The following is an 18114-nucleotide window of genomic DNA, read 5'->3' on the forward strand; positions in this document are numbered from 1 at the left end:
CCTGCCAAGGGCAGGGACACCTCCCTCTAGACCCTGTCCAGCCTGGCCTTGAACACTTCCAGGGTGTTGCAGGAGGTCCTGTGTTACCTGGACTGGGCTCTTCCTTTGGCCAAGCATCAGCCACCAACAAGCATGGCAATGTCCCACCTCATTTTCTTCTCATTCCAGTATCCTAACACCTCCACAGCACATGAACACTGCTGGGGGGATGCTCCTCAGAAAGCTAGCTGAGCCTTTCCACCATCAGTGGTCATTCAGATTTAAATACTGTCTGTTTATACTTGGCAGCAAGGGATCCTCCCACACACAGAGCACAACCCCCCTAAAAGGGGCAGGGTGGAAGGAAGGACATCTGTCAGCAGAGCTGACAAAAGGTAGCCATGCTCGGAGCATGGTCACACCTTCAGCCCATTCTAGCTGCAGAGAGCAGCACAAAGCCCAGAGCAGAGGGCAGCCATGCTCTGTGCCAAAGGGATCAGAGCAGTTTGCCTGATGCAAACATTGCCCTTGGTACAGATAATGCTGAGAGCAGACAGAATTTTGTCCCCAGCTGTCTTGCTTTGGCTTCTCCCTCCATGGGCAGCCTCTTGCTCTGGTGCAAGCACTGCTGACCGCTTGGGGATACAGGCAGCAAGTCAGCACGGAGAGAGAAACCAAAGAGGACAGAGGCCTGGAGCCTCTCTTCTCCAACTGCTCAGCTGCAATCATGAGCCAGGGTGGAAAACTCTGGCAGGTGGTGCTCCTGTTTCCACATAAGAATTAAAAATTGGTTGTTTTCTCTGGGTTGCAGCAAAGGTTTTCTCTGATTAGAGCAATTTCAGAGGGGCTATGAATGTCTCAGTGCCTTCCCCAGCTCTATCACACCCAGGGTGCTGGTCACAGTGGCTTCCAACGGCCATTCACAGATACTCTTGTTTGAGCCCCTACCTTTGACAGCACAGAGGGGAGAGGTTATCTATGCTCCAGTGATGGCCTGGGCACCCTGAGAGGCACAAGCAGACAGTGCCTCCATCATGTTCCTGGCAGGTGCCAGCTCCACTGGACTGCTCATCACAGCTGGGCTACAGCTGCAGCTACCAAGAGCAGCAACCTGGCTGAGCAAGCAGCTCGTGCCCGCTGCTGTGGTGCCGCTTGGTAAGGCAGAAGCTGTTGAACAGGAGCTGTGGAACACCCCACATGTTCAAACCCTACATCTTGATGGCTTCCCACAATAATGTCCTGCTCAGATCTCCTTCCACACTCATGCTCTCTGCTGTAGAAGCAAAAAATAAAAGTGACAGCTCTGCCCCCTCCCTTCCCTTCCACAGGAGAGGACACAGTACCTTGTGTGGTGGGTCCTAAGGCATCGATGGCTTCTTGTGAGACTTGAGGCAGGCCAGCAGTAGCAGTGGCCAGCAGATGGGGATGGTCTAGAGCAGCAGCTGTCTCTGTCTCCTGTCCTGACACGGCAGGAGGGGAGGGCTCTGTTTCCAGCTGAGCCTCTTCAGGGCTCCTGGGTGGCTGTGTTGGTTCAGCACCTGCACTGCTGGTGCTAATTACAGTGTCTGGGACAGAAGTTTCCTCCCGGATGCCCGCGACTGCGTGTGTCACCGCTCCAGATGCTGCCCCAGGAATCTCCTTCTCGGGAGCACCAGAGGGCTGCCCAGTGGCCAAGGCTGTGGCAGCTGTTTCCAAGCTAGCAGCAGGCAATGCAGATGCTTCTGCACTGCTTTTGTGCACTGTGGATGCTGCTGTGCTAGTCTCAGGGAATGCAGATGTTTCACCCCAGGATTCTTGGCTTGTGGAGGTTTCTATTCTGATCTCAGGAAACGCAGAGATTTCCCCACTGACTTCTGGACCTGTGGAGATGTCTATGCTGCTTTGGGGGAAGGCAGCTGTTTCACCCCTGGCTTCTTGACTTGTGGATGTTTCTATTCTAACCTCAGGGAATGCAGAGGTTTCCCCACTGCTTTCATGGACTGTGGAAGTTTCTATGCTGATCTCAGGAAATGCAGAGGTTTCACCTCGGGCTTCCTGACTTGTGGATGTTTCTATTCTAATTTCAGGAAAGGCAGAACTTTCTCCACTGATTTCATGGACTGTGGAAGTTTCTATGCTGATCTCAGGAAAGGCAGAGGTTTCTCCACTGGCTTCATGCACTGTGGATGTCTCAATGGTAATTTCAGGGTAGCCAGATGTTTCACCCCTGGCTTCTTGACTTGTGGATGTTTCTATCCTAATGTCAGGAAAGGCAGAACTTTCTCCACTGATTTCAGGGACTGTGGAAGTTTCTATGCTGATTTCAGGAAAGGCAGAACTTTCTCCACTGATTTCAGGGACTGTGGAAGTTTCTATGCTGATCTCAGGAAAGGCAGAACTTTCTCCACTGATTTCAGGGACTGTGGAAGTTTCTATGCTGATCTCAGGAAAGGCAGAGGTTTCTCCACTGATTTCAGGGACTGTGGAAGTTTCTATGCTGATCTCAGGAAAGGCAGAACTTTCTCCACTGATTTCAGGGACTGTGGAAGTTTCTATGCTGATTTCAGGAAAGGCAGAGGTTTCTCCACTGATTTCAGGGACTGTGGAAGTTTCTATGCTGATCTCAGGAAAGGCAGAGGTTTCTCCACTGCTTTCAGGGACTGTGGAAGTTTCTATGCTGATTTCAGGAAAGGCAGAACTTTCTCCACTGCTTTCAGGGACTGTGGAAGTTTCTATGCTGATCTCAGGAAAGGCAGAGGTTTCTCCACTGATTTCTTGCACTGTGGATGTTTCAATGGTGATTTCAGGGTAGCCAGATGTTTCACCTCTGGCTTCTTGACTTGTGAATGTTTCTATCCTAATGTCAGGAAATGCAGATGTCTCCCCACTGATGTCTTGACTCGTGGAGGTTTCTATCCTAATGTCAGGAAATGCAGATGTCTCCCCACTGATGTCTTGTATGGTGGCTGTTCCCGTGCTGCTTTCAGGAAAGGCAGAACTTTCCCCACTGATTTCTTGAGCTGTGGATGTTTCCAGGACCATGTGAGGGTAGCCAGATGTTTCACCCCTGGCTTCCTGGCTTGTGGATGTTTCTATGTTAAATTCAGGGAAGGCAGAGGTTTCCCCACTGATTTCTTGACCCAGGGATGTTTCTATGCTCAATTCAGGGAATGCAGAAGTTTCCCCACTGATTTCTTGACCCGTGGATGTCTCTGTGCCAGCTTCAGGAAATGCAGACGTTTCCCCACTGATTTCATAAGCTGATGATGTTTCTACACCACTTGCTGGCAATGCAGATGTTTCCCCACTCAGTTCACCAGAAGCAGAGGCCTCCCCAGTTGGCTCAAAGCTGGAGGGAAAGGTGACAGCTGTTTCCCCTCCAAGTTCCTGTGACACTGTTGGCCTTGTCACAACTTCTACCAAATCAGAAGTGACTAAAGTGACTTCTGGAAACCCTGATATCTCCCCACTGATATCAGTTCCTGATGAAGATTGTCCACTTAGATCTGTGGCTCCAGAAATGTCTCCACTGATGTATGGGATTCCAGATGGCGCTCCACTGAAGTCTCCTGTCCCTGAAGGAAACCCACTAGTCTCCATGGCTCCAGACCCTTCTCCAGATAGTCCTCTGTCTCCAGAAGGAAATCCACTGATTTCAATCATCCCAGATGGCCCTTCTCCCACCTCTTGTGCAACTGAGGTCTGGGTTACAACTTCCACCAAAGCGGTATCCACAAGAGAGACTGTGGGGAAGCCAGAGGTGAGTCCACTTCCCTCTCCAGACAGTTGGCCACTGGTGACATCAACTCCAGAGACTTCTCCACTGCTGTCAATCCCTCCACTCGGGTGTTCGCTCATCTCGAGCACTCCTGAGGCACTCCCACCAAAGTCTAGATGCCCAGAAGGCTCACCACTGACATCTAAACTCCCAGATACCATGCCTGATACATCTTCACCTCCTGAAGGCAAGCCACTGATTTCCAAAATCTCTTTAGCTTCTGCCCTTGTCACCGAGGGGGTTGTTGCCACTTCCACCAAGGTGGCATCTATGAAGGTGATGCCCAAGGCCTCGCCGCTTCCACTGGTACCAGAAGTAAGGCCACTTAGGTCTGTCAGGCCACTGATCTCCTGTGTTCCAGATGGCTCTCCACTGGCATCCAGTCCCGAGGGCAACCCGCTGAGCTCAGGCCCTCCGGAGGGCTCCCCACTGAGCTCGGGCACCCCAGAAGTCTCCTCACTGAGCTCAGGTCCTCCAGAGGGCTCCCCACTGAGCTCAGCTCCTGAGGGTAACCCCTGGGCTCCACCACTGGTGTCCCACTCGGTGGGTGGGAGCCCTGAGAGATCTCCTTCACCGCTGATGCTGACGGATCCTTGTCCCTCCTCTCGCCGTTCCGGCGCCGTCGTTACAACTTCCACCAAGGTGGTATCCACAAGGGAGATGGTTGGGAAGCCGGAGGCGAGGCCACTTTCCCCTCCAGATGACACGCCGCTGACTAGCTCAGTGCCAGAGATTTCTCCACTAAATCCAGAAGGCTGCCCACTGCTTTCCACTCCAGGTGGCATCCCACTGATGTCTGGTATCCTGGAAGCAGACACCAATACGTCTTCTCCTGCAGAGGGTAAGCCACTGATGTCAACCATGCCAGAAGGCAATCCACTCAGATCCCCTGAGGGCAGCCCACTTTCTCCAGGTAGGAAGCCACTGGTTTGCAGATCTACTGATGGTAATCCACTTTCTCCAGCCCCTGAGTGTTCTCCACTATGTTCAAAGCCTCCAGAAGTCGGTTCCCTGCTTGTATCTGGGACTCCAGACGCCCACCCGGATGCTGAAGGTTCAACACTGGCTTGGCGTTCTCCAGGTTCAGTCACCTGCCCTGACACTTCGCTGGTGGTAACATTGGTGCTTGTCTCCTCTGGTGTTGTGGTGGCTGGAGGAAAAGCAGATGGACTCACTGGAAAAGAAAGAACAGACAAAGAGAGGGAGACAGGAAAATCATTTACCAAAGTGTTTTAAAGAAGCTGTTAACAATTCCCCGATTGACTTCGCCTCCAAACGGATACCTCCAGAATAAAGGCACCAAGTCCTTAGTGCTTGCAGATGTAATTTGGGTCCCTTCAAATTTGTGGAGGAACATTAAATCTTAACCAAGTAGAAATTAAAGTCTTTGGGAAGCTGACAGAACAGACAATCTGCTGACACAGTGACAGCAATCCCCAGGTGCCAAAACCAAGCTACTGCTTCCCTGGAGAGAGCATGTGGAAGAGAAACACTTTGGTGCTGCTCTGACTGCACTGCATCTCTGTCCTCCCTAGAAGGCATGGCCTGAGGTGTGTTTCTAACCTACTTTTCCCATCATGTATAGACAACAACTTGATTTGTGAGGTGCTCTGGCAGTGCTGGGTGTGCTGCTCTGCTGCTCATTTAGCTCAGTCCTAGGCAGAAGTTTAAGAACAGACACTTGTGGCTCCTCCTGTGTGCACGGCCTCAGACTTTGCCAATATGGTGAGAACTGTCTAAACTTAGAGGGAATCTCCTTCAGCAAGGACACAGATCATTTATTATGGGAGTGTCTGAGCCCTACAGCACCTGCCAAGCATCACCCAGGGGACAGGGAAGCTCTGACCCACCTGGGAGGAGTGACACATCAGTTGGAAAGATCTCTGTCCCCCAGGCTGTCCGATTCTCAGGCTGAGTGGCAAACTCTGTCTCCACAGTCACTTCTTCCCCAGAGGGTACCCCCTCCACTCCGGGGATCACTTGGGTTGCCAACGCATCTTCAAAAAACGAGGTGACTCCGTCCTCCTCCACAGGTGGCAAAGCTGGAACAAAAACAGTAATTGGAGGGGGCTGAGAAAAATTCACAGCTCGAGATGCCACCTAAGTGTATCACCTCAACACACCCAACCTCCCCCAGGAGATCCCTGTCCTTGAGGAGACAGGTCACAGAATCACAGAAACACAGAATTGTCAGGGTTGGAAGGGACCTCAAGGATCATCCAGTTCCAACCCCCCTGCCATGGGCAGGGACACCTCACACTACAGCAGGTTGCTCACAGCCACATCCAGCCTGGCCTTAAAAACCTCCAGGGATGAGGCTTCCAGCAGCTCCCTGGGCAACCTGTTCCAGTGTCTCACCACCCTCATGGTGAAGAACTTCTTCCTAACATCCAATCTAAATCTCCCCTCTTCTCGCTTGGATCCATTCCCCCCAGTCCTATCACTACCTGACACCCTAAAAAGTCCCTCCCCAGCTTTCCTGTAGGCACCCCTTCAGATACTGGAAGGCCACAAGAAGGTCTCCTCAGAGCCTTCTCTTCTCCAAACTGAACATCCCTAACTTGGAAGGAAGGTACCTCTGAAGCAGAAGGCGTGGTGCCGGGTCAGCGGGTCGGGGAAGCCAGTCTGGTTGTGGTGCTGGTAGATGGTCCTGACGCCGGGGGCAGCCCCGCCGCAGGCGGGCCGGGGGCTGACGATGGGGTAGCGCAGGCTGCCGTCCGCTAGCCAGCCGGCGTAGCACCTGTCCAGGCCCTGCCTCCAGGCTGCGTGGAGATGGCCAACAGAGGCCAGGGTGGCGTTTTGGCTCTCACAGTACCGCTGAGCTTCTGGGAAGGTGAACTGCTCTGGCTGGGTCGCAAAGAACACGTCGCCTGAGCGGGGAGGAGAGAGAAGGGGAGTGAGTCCCCGCAGCCCACCCGTGCACAGGAGGATGGGGAGGGGTGAAGAACGTTTCTGTTCCACAGCTGTGCCCAGAAGGAGGAGGAGGAGGAGGACGTACCCCTGAGCCTGTCAACGTAGCAGTACACATCGTAGGTCTCTGAGGCTGGGCGCATGCCGTACGACCGCACCCCCGGAGAGTTCTCTTTGTCTCCCAGGCAGTTGCTTCGGGGGTTCACAATGGGGTACCTAGCAACAGGAGAGTGGAGGTAACCCCAAGGTCAGCCTCATGCACCCTGAAGAACCTCAGTGTACTTAGAATCATAGAATGGTCTGGGTTGGAAGGAACTTCCAAAGATCACCTAGTCCAACCCCCCTGCAGTCAGCAGGAACATCCCCAACTAGATCAGGTTGCCCAGAGCCCTGTTGAGCCTCACCTTGAATATCTCCAGGGATGGGGCCCCAATCACCTCCCTGGGCAACCTGTTCCAGTGTTGCACCACCCTCATGGCAAAGAGCTTCCTCCTAATGTCCAACCTGAATCTACTCCTCTCTAGTTTGAAGCCATTGCCTCTTGTCCTCTCACTACAGGCCTTTGTAAGCAGTCTGTCTCTCTCCAGCCTTCTTGTGAGCAGACACAAATATTTTACATTAGAGGTGCTCGGAGCTCCCAGTGTGACCTGGAGGCAATGAATAAAGACTTTTCCTACGTGCCAGAGGAGCTCAGCACTGCAGGATGTGTGCATGGGTTAGGAGACAGGTAGGGCAGTTTGAGAAGAACAGGTCTAGTGGCCACCAGGTATCATGGGCTGACGACAGCCTTAGGCCAGGCAGGCTTTGGATGCTGACCAAGAGAGCAGCAGGGCAGAGCAAAGTGAAGCCTGACTGAAGAAATGGAAACAGGCATTTGTGGGGGCCCAGGCCAGCGTAGCTCTACCTGACTGTCTGGTCCCGCAGCCAGCCGGCGTCGCACTGGTCGAAGCCAGCCTCGTAGGCAGCCTGCAGCTGCTCGGGGGTGGCGATCACTGCGTTGTTCTCCAGGCAGGCCTTCTGGGCTTGGATGAAGGAGAAGGCATATCTGCTGCTGGCAGCACGGTAGTGAAACACCACCCCTGTGGGAAGAGAACCACGGTGAGACAGCAGGTATGGGACTGCCCCTCCCTGAGAGGTGTGACCAGAAAGGGTCTTCCCAACAAGGCAAGATCCAGTCCCTGTCAAAACCACTTTGATGGAGATGCCTCATTCATTGAACTCCTCTTTAGTCCTTTTCTAAGGACTAAAGGACGGAAGATCTTAGAGCCAGATGCATGTGGGAGTGCAGAGTGTGGCCACTGAGGCCCCAAACTTCACCCAGCTGAGCTCTTTCCAGCACCTAATAGGTCTTGGAGGGGAATATTGTAACTAAAGATGAGGAAAAGGCAGAGGTAATAGGTTGGACTTGTTGATCTCTGGGTCTTTTCCAACCTGGTTGATGATTCTGTGATGATTGGGTGGCCCACAGCCTCCTTGTGCCCCTGCACTACCATAGTGGAGGATGGCATTCAGCCTGTTCCCGACCCCAGACAAGCCTGCACACCTCCAGGGACAACCACCACCTCTGTAGTGGCAGAAGCTCAGGCTGTTTCCAGCTGGGTGGTTACGTCTGGGAGAAACACACCTTCAGGTTTTCTGGAGTCCTGGTGACTTACCCGAGGGGGAGATGGGCTGCTCAGGGAGGAGACCCACACCAGGGGCTGCTGTCACTTGAACCAGCTGATCTTCCACCGTGGACGCGGAGGCAGGCTCTAGTGCTGGTGTGGCAGTCACCCCCACGACATCTTCTAGGGAGCTCACCTCTGCCATTGCAGTGGTGACGGCAGTGCCTAAGGCTACAGTGGTGAGCTCTGCAGGTAGAGTCCAGCCCCCTGTGACATCTTCCCCGGTCACATTCTCCTCTGGGGCAGTTGTCTCTACCGTCACACTTGTGGCAAAGAGCTCAGGCAGGCTGGTGAAGCCATCATACAGCTGGGTGGCCGTGGGTGTGATCTCGATGGGCTCCAGGGTGGCGATGCTGCCGCGAGCCTCCTCCTCCGTGGCATTGCGCAGCAGGGGCAGCTCCACTTCGGTCTGGGTGACAGTCTGCACAGTGAAGGCACTGCCCAGCCCACTGCCTGGCTCGTCGATGAACTGCCCTGGGATCAGGCTGCCAACGTCTTCCCCTGCATCAGGAGACAAAGAGCAATCGGAGAGAACATGGTCAGTCAGCCAGGTGCACCACGCTGGTGCTGTCTCCAAGAAGCAGCTGGGTGTTCCTGGCTCTGAGGGGAGCAGGGAAATCATGATGGGCTGGTAAAAGAAAAGATTTTCCTTCCTCCTCTATGGCTTTGCACAACACGTCAGCAGGGAGGGCATGGTCATCAGTTAGAGGCAATGAGCCACAGCTGATAGACCAGAGAGGACTTTCTCTGCTTTCCTCCAGCTCCCCTTCCTGAGAACACCTTGCCTATATCCAAGTCTGCACTGACCTCTAGTGCCTGCCGCAAGGAATTTAAGGTGGCAGGAGGGAAGGAAGGGAGCTTGGATAACCTCCACAGCAGGTCTGAGCCGTGGGAGAAAGACAACTGCATCCTCACACTCAGTGCATGAAGACTCACCAAGATAACGCTCTGCCCAAGCAACGACTTAGGAGCTCCTCGCATGTAAGTGTGCTAACGGCAGCACCAGGACAGCCGAATATAAATACAAAATACATCCAAACAGCTCCCACCTTTCCCCTCTCAAGTCGCTTTCCTGTTCAGATCATGTCCCTTGAATGAAGGAGAATGTGCTCCATGTGCCACTGAGCAGGGCAGCCTGCAGCAAGGGGGTAGATGCTGAAGAGCAGCATGGAACAGGTGAGGGAGGGATGGGACATCTTGGATATGTACCAAATCAGGTCTCACTGCCGGGCGTTTCTCCTAATACCCCATTCCCTGCTCCATCTATTTCCAATTCCATTTTCCTGCTGGTTTGTTTTAGCCAATACCTCTCAGACCAAAGGGGATGCAGAGAGTTAGTCAGAGATACTCAGACAAGGACTGGTTGTGCTCAGCCGTTTCAGATGCATACCCTGAGACAAGCAGAAGGCTGTGGCTTAGTGGAGCAGTCTTTAGCTTGGTCACATAGCTGGATACCTCCAAGGGATGTGGGAGGCTTTACAGGGCCTCCTGAGCTTGGGTGCATCTGGCATAACAGGACTAAGTCAAAGGGGTTTCAAACTAGCATGTTTTAAAGTGTTGCTAGCATTACTCTGAAGATGGCAATCCTGTTCGAATGGCAGCCTCTGGTTTGCTTTGTCCCCTTCTTGCTGCAGGGAGAAGTGTGCAGCTAAAAGAAACAGGGAGTAACTGAGATGCTCACAGCTTCCTAGGTGCAATTTTGCCCCATTTCTGAGGGACAGAGACTGCTGCAGTCTCTGATTCACCCCAAGATGGAAATTCAGGAGTGTCTCTATACCACACCAGAGCACTACACACATCTTCAGGGTCAGAAGTGTTCTTTTCTAAATTCTCTTCCACCTCCAGCATCCACAGCCTTGTACATGAAGCATCTGAGCTCCGCTCTGTGTCTCCAAGATGCACACAAAGCACCTAAGTTCTGCTTTGTGTCTCCAAGATGCACATGAAGCACCTGAGCTCTGCTCTGTGTCTCTAGGATGCACACAAAGCACCTAAGTTCTGCTTTGTGTCTCCAAGATGCACATGAAGCACCTGAGCTCTGCTCTGTGTCTCCAAGATGCACACAAAGCACCTAAGTTCTGCTTTGTGTCTCTAGGATGCACATGAAGCACCTGAGCTCTGCTCTGTGTCTCCAAGATGCACACAAAGCACCTGAGCTGTGCTCTGTGTCTCTAGGATGCACACAAACCATCTGAGCTCTGCTCTGTGTCTCCAAGATGCACACAAAGCACCTGAGCTCTGCTCTGTGTCTCTAGGATGCACACAAAGCACCTGAGCTGTGCTCTGTGTCTCCAAGATGCACACAAAGCACCTGAGCTCTGCTCTGTGTCTCTAGGATGCACACAAAGCACCTGAGCTGTGCTCTGTGTCTCCAAGATGCACATAAAGCACCTGAGCTCTGCTCTGTGTCTCCAAGATGCACACAAAGCACCTGAGCTCTGCTCTGTGTCTCTAGGATGCACACAAAGCACCTGAGCTCTGCTCTGTGTCTCCAAGATGCACACAAAGCACCTGAGCTCTGCTCTGTGTCTCTAGGATGCACACAAAGCACCTGAGCTCTGCTCTGTGTCTCCAAGATGCACACAAAGCACCTGAGCTCTGCTCTGTGTCTCTAGGATGCACACAAAGCACCTGAGCTCTGCTCTGTGTCTCCAAGATGCACACAAAGCACCTGAGCTGTGCTCTGTGTCTCCAAGATGCACACGAAGCACCTGAGCTCTGCTCTGTGTCTCCAAGATGCACATGAAGCACCTGAGCTCTGCTCTGTGTCTCCAGGAGCGTTCCCAGGGATGGAAAGTGTGGGAGGACTGGAGTGAAGAGGGTTGTGTGGGCCCCCTGCGCAGGCCAAGGCACCAAGTCCTTTGCCTCACCTTTGTTCCTCCCCACCGTGCTAAGAACCCACTTTAAAGTGGCAAGAGCTTAGGCGTGACCACAGAGCCACTGCACAGAGACCACAGGTTCCCGAGGCCCCCGGCCCCTCTGCACTCACCGCTGTAGCAGATGGCATCGTAGCGCGAGTCGGGGTGGGGGTACCCGGTCTGGTTGGGGTGCAGGTAGACTGTCCTCACCCCCACCAGGTTGCCGCCGCAGTTGGGGCGCGCGCGGGAGATGGGGTAGCGCACGCTGCGGTCGGCCAGCCAGCCCGCGCTGCACACGTCCATCCCGTCCTTCCAGGCCAGGTACAGCTCCCCCGTGGTGGCCAGGCGAGCTCCCAAACTGCGGCACTTCTCCAAAGCTTCCTGGAAGGTGAACTTCTCCGGGGCGCTGGCGTAGAAGACTTTGCCTGCAAGCACACCGCCCGCCCGTCAGCACCAGAATCCTGGAATGGCTCAGGTGGGAAGGGGCCTTGGAGATCAGCTGCACTGACCTGCCTGCCAGGGGCAGGGGCACATCTCGACTAGACTCAGCTGCTCAAGGCCTCATCCAACCTGGCCTTCAACATCAAGAGGAAAAAGGCATCCACAGTCTCCCTGGGCAGCCTATTCCAGAGTCTCACCACCCTTGTACTGAAGAACTCCTTCCTAAGATCCAGTCTAAAGCACAGAACTGTGGCCAAGAAGGCATCAGCTCAGCAGACAGGTAGGTCCTCTGCAGATGCCAAGAAGGCTCATGTGGGATGGGTGAAGCTCAGCTGACTGCCAGCAGGTGGTTGCCCCAGTAGAGGCATGGTATTACTGTGTTGGAGTGTGAGGCTGATGCACAGGCTGCACTGGAGACACTCCCTTGGACAGAACTTGACTGTCCACTTGTTTCACAAGTAGGTTGAAACCTCATTTGTGCACTGAAGCAGCCTTAAAAAGGAGAGAATGCCCCTCTCTGGCTACAGAACAAGATGTGAATCATAGAATCACAGAATTGTTAGGGTTGGAAGGGACCTCAAGGATCATCCAGTTCCAACCCCCCTGCCATGGGCAGGGACACCTCACACTACAGCAGGTTGCTCACAGCCACATCCAGCCTGGCCTTAAAAACCTCCAGGCATGAGACTTCCACCACCTCCCTGGGCAACCTGTTCCAGTGTCTCACCACCCTCATGGGGAAGAATTTCTTCCTAACATCCAATCTGAATCTACCCATTTCTAGTTTTGTTCCATTCCCCCCAGTCCTATCACTGCCTGACACCCTAAAAAGTCCCTCCCCAGCCTTCTTGTAGGGCCCCTTCAGATACTGGAAGGCCACAAGAAGGTCTCCCCAGAGCCTTCTCTTCTCCAGACTGAATAGCCCCAGCTCTCTCAGTCTGCAATCTCTGCAGTGCTTCTACACAGGCATGCAATTCCCAGTTCCTTTCTTTCCACTTTCCACTCCTGAGAGTTTGGATATATTACAACCTCAGGTTGGTGACTGCTATAAAGACCAGAAGGAAGGCAGGCTTATAGACCAGACACACCCTGGAGTAGAACATCCCCAACCAGCTGGAGCCACAGGCCAAGAGGGAGATAAAGGATAATTTGTTATCTGATGTTCTGCTGTGTTGAACACTCAGTGGATCCCTCTCATAAGCGTGGCTGATGGACACCTCTGAGTGTCACATCCTCAGCTGGATGACCAGAGACATGTGGGATGGCATGGACTAGGGTGGAGGCCAGACAGGCTCCACCCTCTGTACTGCATTAGTCATTTGACATTAAAATTGTCCAAGGTCTAATAAAGAGACTGTAGAGAACATCTGGCCTTGTTGGGGTGTCTGCTTTTCCATCTTTACCCTGTCTCACCTCTGTATTTACTGTGGCTCACTTTAGGAATGCTCAGAGCTTTGGCTGCTTTAGCATCTAGCAAGAGTAACAGCCCCGAATCACCTTGCATTTGTTCTGCATAGCAGTAAACATCGTAGGTTTCATCTGGCTCACGGACTCCGTAGGTCCTCACTCCTGGAAATTCATCCTTGTCACCATAGCAGCGCTCCCGAGGCCAGTGGATGGGGTACCTAGGGAGAGAAGGTGTGTAAGGAGGTGGGAGGCAGGACTCTGGCAGCCTCAGGGAGGGTGGGAGGGAGCTGTGAAGCACTGCAGTGGGATGATTTATGGCTTTTCCTGGCTTATGGTACAGGGGAAGGATGATCCACTGCCCTGCCCTCCCTCTCATGGTCCTGAGCACAACAGGTCCCTGGGAATGATGGCCAAAGACTTGAGGCCAAGCTGCCTCCCCAGGATGGAATGTGCAGCTCACGATGGTTGAGCCACACCTGTGCATCTCGGCATAGCATCTGTTTTGTTCAGGGAGGGTGAGGGACCAGGATGACAGCATTGTCCGCTCAGCTGTCACCACCAGCTGAGGAAGACAGTGGTCACTCTGCTTTCCTCCTACAGATTCCACCCCCTGGCAGAGAATGTCTTACAATCCACCACCCTCCTCTGCATGCCAGCAATCTGGCTGCTATTTGGCAACTGTTTCTCAACGGTGTTCAGTTGGTGGCTTCTTTACAGAAGAGCCTTCTGTGGCTTTCCTCTGCCCTCCAGGGTCCCTTACCTGACAGTCTGATCAGCCAGCCAGCCGGCGTCGCACTGCTCGTACCCATCCTCGTAGGCAGCTTGCAGCTGCTCAGGAGTAGCAATGACAGCACTGTTCTGGATGCAGGCCTGCTTTGCCTTCTCAAAGTTCAAGGTGTACCTGGTGGAGATTGCTCTGTAGTGGAACACGATGCCTGGAAAACACCATGCCCATCACTCACACCTCTGCTGGGGAGCAGCCAGCCCTTTTCACACAGCCACAGAACCAACCAGGTTGGAAAAGACCTCAGAGGTCATCAAGTCCAACCTATTACCTAATACCTAACATCTACTGGCAACTAAACCATGGCTCCAGGTGCCACATCCAATCTTTGTTTGAACACCTTCAGGGATGGTGACTTCACCACCTCCCCAGGCAGCACATTCCACTGGCCAATTACTCTTTCTGTGAAGAACTTTGTCCTCACCTCGAGCCTTTCCTTCCAGAGAAACTCAAGGAACCCATAGCACATGCCATCTAGGAACAGTGAAGCCTGTCTGCTCATTGTCTGCATTGGAGCATCTCAAGCCAAAGGTGACTTGATGGGCTCCTTTCACAGGACCTTGTGGAGCACGTTTGGTGACCTAGGACACTGACTGCTCTCCCGTGGTGCTGTGACAAGGTGTGGTAGTTTTAGGCTGTGCCTAGAAATTTTTTTCACAGGTCTTGAACAGAAAGTGATAGAATGTAAATAATTTACTGTTGGATGTAAAAAGGAAAATAATGCTAAGGTCTAACTAATGCCATTGGTCTGATTACTAACATAAAGTCAGTCATGTACACTAACTCTCTCTCTCTCTTCGACTTCCTTCACTCTAGCAGACTCTAACCGGTGCTTCTGCTGGCTTGCTGACCTTGCTGTGTTCTTTGTTGTGGTTAAGTACTAACAAGCTACTCTGCTCTTCTTTCTTTTCCCTTGTACAGGAGGCAATGGAGCAGAGAGTGGGAAGCTGTTGGTAACCTCCTGGTTTTGTCCAAGGGGCTTCTTGTGTTGTTTATAAATTGTAAATACCTGTAAATATTGTGTATTTTGTACATATCCACTGCATTTCATAATTCTAGAATTTGGTTTTGCTTCATTTGCTTTCCAACTGAGCTGGTCTGGCAATTTTATGTTGGGGGGGCGGAATTTCAAGCCACCACACAAAGTCATGGTGCATTAAAAGCCAGCAGTTGAACAGTGATGTGAACAGTGGGAGGAAACCCACAGCCCAGCACACAGAGCTGGGTCACTGTCAGAAGGACTCAACACTCCCCTGGCACAGCTTTGTGCAGGGTTCACAAACCAGCTGGTGGGGGCAGAGCAGGGACTGCGCTGCTGCTGCTGTGAAGCTTTGAAAGCTGCCACCTCCAAGGTCCTGCTCAGGACCAAGGGTGCAGATGGTCAATCACTGTACAAACACCCAGGAAACAATAACATGGGGCAAATGCAGTTAAAATCTCCAGATTTGTCACAAACATCTCTGCCACAATTTTTGGGGTTTTTTGGATGAAGGATGGCTGTTGGTGCACCTTGGTCTGGTTGCAAGTCAAGTGGAAAAACCACCAGGAGGCACTGAGTGGGTTTCCAGCCTTCACTGTGAGCTATGTACTCCAGTGCCTGTCAGCAGCAGAGACCTGCCAGCTACCTTGTAGTGGAAGCTGTCTCCTTGTCCTCCACCCCCAGTAAAGATACGGGCTGTAGAAAATGTTGTTGGTTTATCCATCTATTACTAGGATGTGCTTTGAAAGATGGTGGGGGAAGTTTTTCCAGAACAGACCAACTCTCCAGCTGAGGGCATCCCATCTCCTAAAATGTCTGGAAGAAATAAAAGGTCTTATACAGCCCTGCTCCAGCTTCATGCCTCTGAACAACAACAGCCCAGCATGTCCAGTGCTACCTCCTGCCAAGGATGTCATCTTGCTGCCTCTGCAACTCGCCTCCTGCCAGAAGAGTAATTTCATTGCTGTACATTCTGCCATGAGTCATTTTGCTGGTTTGTTTAGTCTGCTCCTAACCTGCTAAAATAAATTCCTGGCCCATGGCTTCTGCTCACCTGCTTTTTCTGTGACCTGACTGGAAGGGTTTATAGAATCATAGAATAGCTTGGGTTGGAAAGGACCTCCCAAGGTCATCAGCAGTCAGCAGGGACATCGTCAACTAGATCAGGTTGCCCAGAGCCCTGTTGAGCCCCACTTGGAATATCCCCAGTGATGGGACCCCAGCCACCTCCCATAGCAACCTGAAGAGAGTTGCCAGTGAGGAGAGCAGTATCTCCTATGCCCATTTATTTCTTCCTCCCTTCAGCCCAGGTTTGGCAGCAAGACTGTAAGAGGAAGGAGCGAGGGGCAGGATCTCACCTTTCACCAGGACCTCTATGGTGTCTTTCCTGTCCTCAATGCCATACATCACTTCACAGCGATAGATCCCAGTGTGGTTGGACCTCAGGGCCTTGATTTCCAGGGTGGCATCAGTGGGGATGGCTGGGTAGTTGGGCAAAGAGATCACCTCCCTGTACTCCGAGTTGAGTCGGATTTTCCCACCCGTGGCCACCAGCAAGACGACTTCGGTCCCGTTTGACAGCTTGCTCCATTTGATCCGGGGGGTCAGCAGAGCACTGCTGTCCTCTTCCTCTGGGATGTTGAAGTAACAAGGGATGTTCAGGGAGCTTCCCAGGCTAACACGCAGGGGAGACTGCTCAGGTATTTTCACTTCCAGGCCATCACTACTGTCTGCTGGTTCCCAAAGAAAGCAGAGGTTATGTCAACAACCCCTTTCATCCAACACATCCATGTGTCCCATGCCTATATGTGCTTTGCATAGCTATACCCACAGAGTCAGCGTGCCCCTTTTGGGCTAGCTTGCTGAAAAGGACCTGCAGAAAGGGAAGTTACAACCATGACCCTTGTGCCATGGCTCAGCCCATGCTGTGGGGATTTGGATCAGTGCTGGATATGGGAATGATGGGAAAGAAGGGAATGAAGGGAATAAAAGGAATGAAGGGAATAAAAGGAATGAAGGGAAAGAAGGGAATAAAGGGAATGAAGGGAAAGAAGGGAAAAAAGGGAATAAAAGGAATGAAAGGAAAGAAGGGAATAAAAGGAATGAAGGGAATAAAAGGAATGAAGGGAATAAAAGGAATGAAGGAAATGAAGGGAAAGAAGGCAATAACAGGAATGAAGGGAATAAAGGGAATAAAAGGAATGAAGGGAATAAAAGGAATGAAGGGAAAGAAGGGACTAAAGGCAATGAAGGGAAAAAAGGGAATGAAGGGAAAAAAGGGAAAGAAGGGAATAAAAGGAATGAAGGGAAAGAAGGGAATAAAAGGAATGAAGGGAATAAAAGGAAAGAAGGGAATAAAAGGAATGAAGGGAATGAAGGGAATAAAAGGAATGAAGGGAATGAAGGGAATAAAAGGAAAGAAGGGAATAAAAGGAATTAAGGGAATAAAGGGAATGAAGGAAATGAAGGGAATGAGGGGTTCTGCTGCAGCACAGCTTCTGCCCACGCTACAAGATCACTCCTGACAGGGTCTAAAATGGGGTTTAAAAAGGGGAATGCTGAAATGCCCTTAGTTTCCCCATCAGTCTGCCTTGGCCTGGCTCCCCAAGCACAAGAACAGTGGGAGGCTACGGCACAGTAGCCATCCAAACAGAGAAGGCCTGTGTGTACTTGGAGCAGATCTTGGGTACACTTGTTTCTGGCAGCTGCTCGTGCTGAGGGATGGGACCAGAGTGCAGCACAGGGGCTCAGGGCTGCTTTCCTGCACCCCAAGGCACCTACCTGAGAGCTCCAGGACGGTGGCTGCAGCGATGACTCGCAAGCACACAAACACTAATAGCAAAGTGGTCATAGTTTACCTGCAAGAAACAGCACAGGGAGAAAGGATTTATCACAGCTGGATGTTCAGAGGGAGCAGAGTGCTGCAGATGCTGCTGCAGATGCTGCTGCAGGGCACTGTAATCTTTCAGCCACCCCTTCAGCCTCCTATGTGTGGCTGGGCAGTCACATCCATCCTTGGGGAAGGACACTGTCTCTAAGTGCCTCTTGCTTCAGGAAATGAGTCTGAGACAAATAAATAAGATGCTGTGCTCTGTAGAGCAGACTGAAGTGTTGTTAGAGATCACTTCTTGTACTGCTCTCCCATTCTCTCTTCTGATCAGTAGAAAGGCAGCTTTCCAGCAGATCTTCACACATTAAATATGTGCTCAAGAGGTACCAACACATCCACCAAGCCTTTGCTTCACAACAGAAGTTGCCCCTCACCAGGCCAGCACTGGCTCTCAGGCCAGATGATTGGAGGCATTTCATAGAATTATAGAATCACTAAGGCTGGA

At 52.1% G+C, this 18114-nt stretch overlaps 1 protein-coding gene across 1 annotated transcript in view; it reads right to left on the reverse strand.

Moving 5' to 3' along the window:
• ACAN (aggrecan) overlaps positions 1 to 17630 on the reverse strand; it is a 32998-nt gene extending 15368 nt beyond the window's left edge. Inside the window, exons 1-12 of the mRNA XM_054387891.1 lie at positions 17561 to 17630; positions 16138 to 16509; positions 13777 to 13951; positions 13107 to 13234; positions 11300 to 11593; positions 8302 to 8811; positions 7551 to 7725; positions 6735 to 6862; positions 6313 to 6606; positions 5587 to 5778; positions 3159 to 4910; positions 1323 to 2738 (exon numbers count right to left, since the gene is read on the reverse strand). Coding sequence (XP_054243866.1) covers positions 1323 to 2738; positions 3159 to 4910; positions 5587 to 5778; positions 6313 to 6606; positions 6735 to 6862; positions 7551 to 7725; positions 8302 to 8811; positions 11300 to 11593; positions 13107 to 13234; positions 13777 to 13951; positions 16138 to 16509; positions 17561 to 17630 — 5506 coding nt within the window. The remainder of the gene's footprint in view (positions 1 to 1322; positions 2739 to 3158; positions 4911 to 5586; positions 5779 to 6312; positions 6607 to 6734; positions 6863 to 7550; positions 7726 to 8301; positions 8812 to 11299; positions 11594 to 13106; positions 13235 to 13776; positions 13952 to 16137; positions 16510 to 17560) is intronic.
• Between the last annotated feature and the right edge of the window lie 484 nt (positions 17631 to 18114).

This window comes from Indicator indicator, chromosome 16 (genome assembly GCF_027791375.1).
Source record: "Indicator indicator isolate 239-I01 chromosome 16, UM_Iind_1.1, whole genome shotgun sequence".
NCBI lineage: Eukaryota > Metazoa > Chordata > Aves > Piciformes > Indicatoridae > Indicator > Indicator indicator.